This window comes from Sminthopsis crassicaudata, chromosome 1, assembly GCF_048593235.1.
Source record: "Sminthopsis crassicaudata isolate SCR6 chromosome 1, ASM4859323v1, whole genome shotgun sequence".
Taxonomy (NCBI): domain Eukaryota; kingdom Metazoa; phylum Chordata; class Mammalia; order Dasyuromorphia; family Dasyuridae; genus Sminthopsis; species Sminthopsis crassicaudata.
This window is the reverse complement of record NC_133617.1, coordinates 557,095,979-557,101,978: the sequence shown is the minus strand read 5'-3', so window position 1 is coordinate 557,101,978 and position 6,000 is coordinate 557,095,979. Positions and strand designations below refer to the sequence as shown.

Here is a 6,000-nt window from a genome sequence, read left to right as displayed (position 1 = left end):
CATTTAAGGAATCAGATATAAAAATCAGTATTTAAGAGTGATGTTAATAAATGCTTGTTGGTATCCTTAAATATCAGAATGATTTGCTAAGAAAGGCTATGAAACAACATGCTTGATAAAATTTTCATCAGTCTAAGATATCTGTGGACAAAAGTCTGGATTAGATGATCTTAAAAGATCCCCAGTTTATATAATCCTCTTGGGTTATATAAAGCCAATGTCACCATTTCCAAATCAAATGCCCCACCCTCAGTCAAAAAATGACAATGGAAACTCACAATTATGGAATTAGAATTATTAGTAATATCAGGAAACATAGACAATATTGACCAACTCCAAAGCAATATCTATTTTAGAGCAGTATCTATTTAAATATGAAACAATATATACTGCTTATCATTTTTTTAAAGATATAATTGCAGAGAGAAGCCAAAATAAGTATTCTATGAACTCTATTTTGTTCAGAAAAAGTCCTTGTAAAGAACAATTTCTAATTTATAAACTGAAATTTTTAAGCTCCAAGTCTGTAGGACAAGTACCTAAGACAAAATAATCAGTCTCTTAAATGTGAACTAAGGGACTTCAATTTATAAATAAAAGATAATGTATATATACAGCTATTAAAAAAAAAAAAAAAGATGAGGTAAACAATCTACACAGTTTGTAAAAATGAACCACTACTACAAATCATTCTAATGGTTTCTTATTTTTGCCAAGATATCATATATAAGCTGCCAAGCTTTCCTGGAAATAAGATAGGAATTGTCTAAACAGTGGGCAACTATCACTCTTAAGTATATCACCAGTACCATTTTGAATAGAAAGAATAGCTCTCAACCTTCAGTGACACAAACCATTTCTTTTCTTCTATTTGGTATACTATTTAATAAGAGGAAAAGATAAGGTAAGGGGAGAATCTGTTTGCCTCATTCCCCAAATATCATCCTTACAACTAGGTATATTAGAAAATGACACACATGGCTTCTAATGATAGATCAATTACTAAAGCAAATTTAAGCATATAATCAAAATACTTTATTTTAGAAGCACAAATTTTAAAGATTGCTGACAATATGGCAGAACCTATCAACAGAGATATTGAGACATAATAAAAAAATATCAATGGCATAAAGTAATAAAGTATACATTGTAATAAATAGTGTCTATGGAAAGCATATTCAGATCATTAGTTCTCCAGAAAATGTACATTTATTATTGAATCAAATGAGAGAAATCATATGTAATAAGTACAGTGCAGCCTTGGTGTCCTAAAGTCTCAAGTTCAAACATCGCAGCTCTCTCAGCATAGCAAACAACCCTTGAAGATTAGAAGTTATGGACAAATTACTAATTTATATCAAAGAAGGGATTTCCCACATTAGGAATTAGGAGTTTTCAAAATTAATGAAATCATCATTCAGGGTTCTTCTATTCCCAAAATATAGGTAAAAATATTTTACTTCCTTTGTCAAATAAGGTTCCAAAATATGATTTCGTAAGGAATATTTTACTTAAATACAAAGACTGTCTACAGCATCATTCATTTCAAAATGTAAAAAAAGCATAATAAGTCATTAGAATTAAAAACAGTCTGATACAATTTGCATTTCTGTAAGCCTTTTCAAAACTAAAAGGTATTTAATCTCAAAACACTATTTAGTTATTAGTTTTTACTAGTCAAGTCAAAGGCAAAATCATCCAACACGATTTAATATATTTAATGAATAAAAAAGCTGACAAAGATATTCCATAAACTTTTAAATAAGATATAATTTTACTTTATTCTATGAAAGTCTCTATTTTTGCATATAAAAATAAACTTTGTGCTTCCCCCCAAAAAAGTTTGCAGTTCATATGAATGAAGTGACAAAATACAAGAAGACAGTGATATGAACAATTGCATGACAAGATAGAACAAAAAAAACTTAAATGTTACAAGGAAAATATCTGAATTTTACAATAAATACCTTTTTTTTTAAATGCTTTATTAATCTCATTTGCTTATAATCACTTATTCCTCCCCTCCCCCCAGGGTTAAGTAACTTGCCCAGGGTCACACAGCTAGGAAGTGTTAAGTGTCTGAGACTAGATTTGAACTCAGGTCCTCCTGAATTCAGGGCTGGTGCTCTATCCACTGCACCACCTAGCTGCCCCCAGTAAATATCTTTTCTAAAAAAGGTTATTTTCAAATGAATAAGTAGATAAATATGTAATTTACAATTTTATTTTTCTTTGTCATTCCCTAAGAATATTTTATTTGAGACTTGTCTAAAAGTGAATCAAGATACTAAAAATATAGTTTTGTTTCTTTTTATAAAAGGGTATAAATAGTAAAATTAACTCAGCATTTTTCTATCAAGGAATAAGATTTATTTGGTTTTAAATTCTAGGAAGCAACAGTTCAGTAAAGCTTATATTGATGTTCCTGTAAAACGTGTTTTCAATTTTGTACTTATCTGCATAAATGCTGTTTCCTCCAGTAAAAAGTAAGCTCTTTGAGAGCAGGGAATGTCTCATTTTTCTCTTTATCTTTCCAGCACCAAACATAATGTCTAGTATTATGTATACTGGCTGCATTTAAGTGAGTGACATTCCCCCCCAAAAAAGTACTCATTGATTTGTATTTCAAATAGATGAATATGATAGAAAGAAATATAAGAAAAATTGAGAATGTTAAATCTCCACTGAAGGGAGAATTTTCTAAAGAAACATTTTTAGTTCCTATTCCCTTACTTTTCTTTCTTTAATAACAAGATAATACAATGTTTCATGTAAGAAAATTAATTATAATTTGAAGATTAACATGTATTCCAAGACATGTTAAAATATTCAACACACACATTTAATGAAACTAAATAAAACTTAAAATATAATTTGTAATACACAATAAAACTAGAACTAAAAATAACAAAAAAGAAATAATTTCACTTACATCCATAGCTCTCTTAATATAAGGTATCTGTGTGCCACTGTCCAGATCTTCATTTATAATAAGCCTTCTAGCCCATTGACCTGCCCTGACAACACCACTACCATGAATTAAAATCATCAGTTTGTCTGGATTAGTCATTGCATCCTCACTCATAAAGATAAAATTCTTTGGTTCACTCTCAGTAGCATCTACCTGTAATTAAAAAAAAAAATTAAATAGTGAGTGCAAATATTAAGTTTATGTAATAAAAAGAAACTAATGGCTGCTTTTATAAACTATAAAAAGATACCCACAGATTATAGTGACATCACAGATCTGTGAAATAGCTTACAATATAAAACATTCATGTGAAACTTAAATTACATTTTTAGATTAAGAAATAAGAAAGGAATAATGAAGTTCTTTAGGATGATGTTATAAAGAAGGAAAAGAGGCTCTAAATGTCTTTTATTTATTTGTTTATTTACAGGAAAAAGTGATCCAAAAAGGAATTATATTTGTAGATGGAGAAAAAAAGTCTTTTTTTTTTTTTTTTGCTAGAAGCAATAACTAATACCTAGTGGAACAGTAGAAAGTTATTGAAAACTTCCCAAAAGTTGATTGTCATCTAACGCAACTTCTATAATATCCAATGTTCCCTGTTCTCTATATATGTAGGAATTAATTCATGAATCAGAATTATAAGCCCACTCAATTATCTGCATTTATTCACTGGTTATCTATGATATAGATCTATAATTTTATGATATTCAATATTAGCTGATAGATCTTCTAGTCATACCATTCTCTGAAGGATAATTAACTTGCTGGAAGATAATTTTAAAAAGAAATTTCTCAGCCCTGTGAGAACTATATTATAGCACATAAATCAACCCCAAAGAAAAGACAACATGAATTTTTCCATGAAAAACTTGAGACTTTGATATGTGTTTAATATAAAAGTTGACCTTACAGTGTAATGTAATAGAAAGTACAATGAATTTGGATTCAAAACAGCTGAGTTTAAATCCTGACCCGCCCACTCCCACCCCAAATTACTAATTATGTGATCATAACCTCAATCAGCTTCAGTTTCTTTATCTGTAAAGAGGATATAATAGCTTATTACATACTTCATAAGATTGTTGTGAGAAATGGGATAAAGCATTTTTGCAAATTATATATACATTATATATTTTAATACTCTGATACAACAATTAATTTCATTTTCAATGAATTGTCTGGGGGCAGCTAGGTGGTGCAGTGGATAGAGCACCAGCCTTGAATTCAGGAGGACTCCAGTTCAAATCTGGTCTCAGACACTTAATACTTTCTAGCTGTGTGACCCTGGGCAAGTCACTTAACCCCAGCCTGAAGAAAAAGAAAAAAAAAAAAAAAAAACCTTGTGTTCAATGAATTGTCTGATGCTACTGACTACTAAAGAGAAAGATAGCTAGGGAATGAACCAACTTCTATGTATCACCATTTACAGCACCAATAGCTCTACTGTGGTGGAGCTGTAACATCCAGCCTAGATATCCTCCTTAAGTGTTATTCAAGCATAATAAGCAGAAACTGAGGAATATGAAAGTTACTTCTAAATTCACTAGTTACTACTGCTTTATAATATTAACAAACTCAGATAAAACTGGACTCTAAGAATCACGGTAGCCAGTATACCTCCTACAAAAATTAAAAAAAAAAAAAAAAAAAAAAAAAGACAAAACAAATGCTAATTTGTTGGAAAGTTTCAGTTTTTAAAAGTTAGTTTATGTGTTGGATAACAGGATCTTTTAAACTTCTTTATTAATAACAATGGATTGTAAGATGAAAATTTCAGAAACAGTTGCAAAGGTCAAAAAATACTCTTGGTTTCTTAGCTTTTATTGTTATTGCCACCACAGAGCAATAAAAACAAAAAAGAAAAAAAAACTTTAAAACTATGTTATATTTCAAATTCTTTACTTTTCAAATAATCTTATCAGTTTTCAATGGTTTTATAGTATAGTATCTATATAAACAAATTTTTAAAATATCAACTATGTTAGACTATATTAAAATATTAAAGATTTCTTTTCATTGTCTCACATGGAGAAAAATCAAGAATCCAAATAGTCAGATCAAATAATCTAAAAAAGGAACTAATAGATCCAGGACCCTAGCCAAGCTTTGTCACTGACTTCTGAGGCGGATTATATTTTCAATCAGATTAGTTGATGTTCCTCTCACCAGTGGAGAGAATACTTTCTTATTTCAGAAAGCATATTAAGAGGATTAATAAATGCATAACCACAAGGCAGTTTGAAAGTAAAAGACTACATATGTGAGAAATATTAAAGAGGAATAATGATCACCTCATTATTAGTAACTGTCCAATAGTACAGGAATGAAATTTAGCAAAATGACATCAATTGTACATGCACTGGGTATCTACAACCAGCAACAACAAATGATAAATATGGATATGACTGAAAACACAGAAAATAACAAAGAAAAAGAATAAAAACAAAGGAAAAAATAACAGATGAAATAAATATGACTCCTACTGAGAAGCATATAATACACAGAGAATAGAAGCATGAATTACAAAGATATGAGAAAACAAATGGTGAAAATAACATAGCTGTCAGTTTTCATTGTACATCAGTTAAGACTTTTAAATGAGACATTTCTAGCCACTCCCTTATCAAACATGAAAAAATTGTAGTATCCATAATCCTCTAATAAAAGTCAATAAGGATTGTAATTACTAAAATGAGAGAATTTATCAACAAGGTTCTTGTTTCTGATCCCAACTACTATTCAGTTTTTCAATTCTTTTTTTTTTTTAATTATAGCCCGTCATTTTTTTTTCTTTCTTTCTTTCTTTCTTTTTTTTTGGGGGGGGGGGGGCAGCAAAGGACTTTGAATCAATTTTTGTCATACATTGATAATACTGAGTTTCTAAAAGTCCCAAGTAATAAATTTAATATGAAAAAGTTAACTTTCTTTAGGATGCAAAAATATAATTGTACTCTTTTTAAAAAAAAAGTTATGCAGAAAGATTTTTGAAAGTAACCAAGTCAAAATTAACATATTCCTTTTAGTTA

At 29.4% G+C, this 6,000-nt stretch overlaps 1 protein-coding gene across 12 annotated transcripts in view; it reads right to left on the bottom strand.

Annotated features, from left to right (window-relative positions):
- The window catches only part of ARB2A (ARB2 cotranscriptional regulator A), a 575,039-nt gene that overhangs the window by 421,298 nt on the left and 147,741 nt on the right, over nucleotides 1–6,000 (bottom strand). For 9 of the 12 annotated variants that reach the window (XM_074282097.1, XM_074282092.1, XM_074282101.1 and 6 more), the window contains one exon: nucleotides 2,933–3,124. The exons of the other annotated variants lie outside the window; for them this stretch is intronic. In XM_074282097.1, the coding sequence (XP_074138198.1) occupies nucleotides 2,933–3,124 (192 nt within the window). The remainder of the gene's footprint in view (nucleotides 1–2,932; nucleotides 3,125–6,000) is intronic. 12 annotated transcript variants of the gene reach the window in all.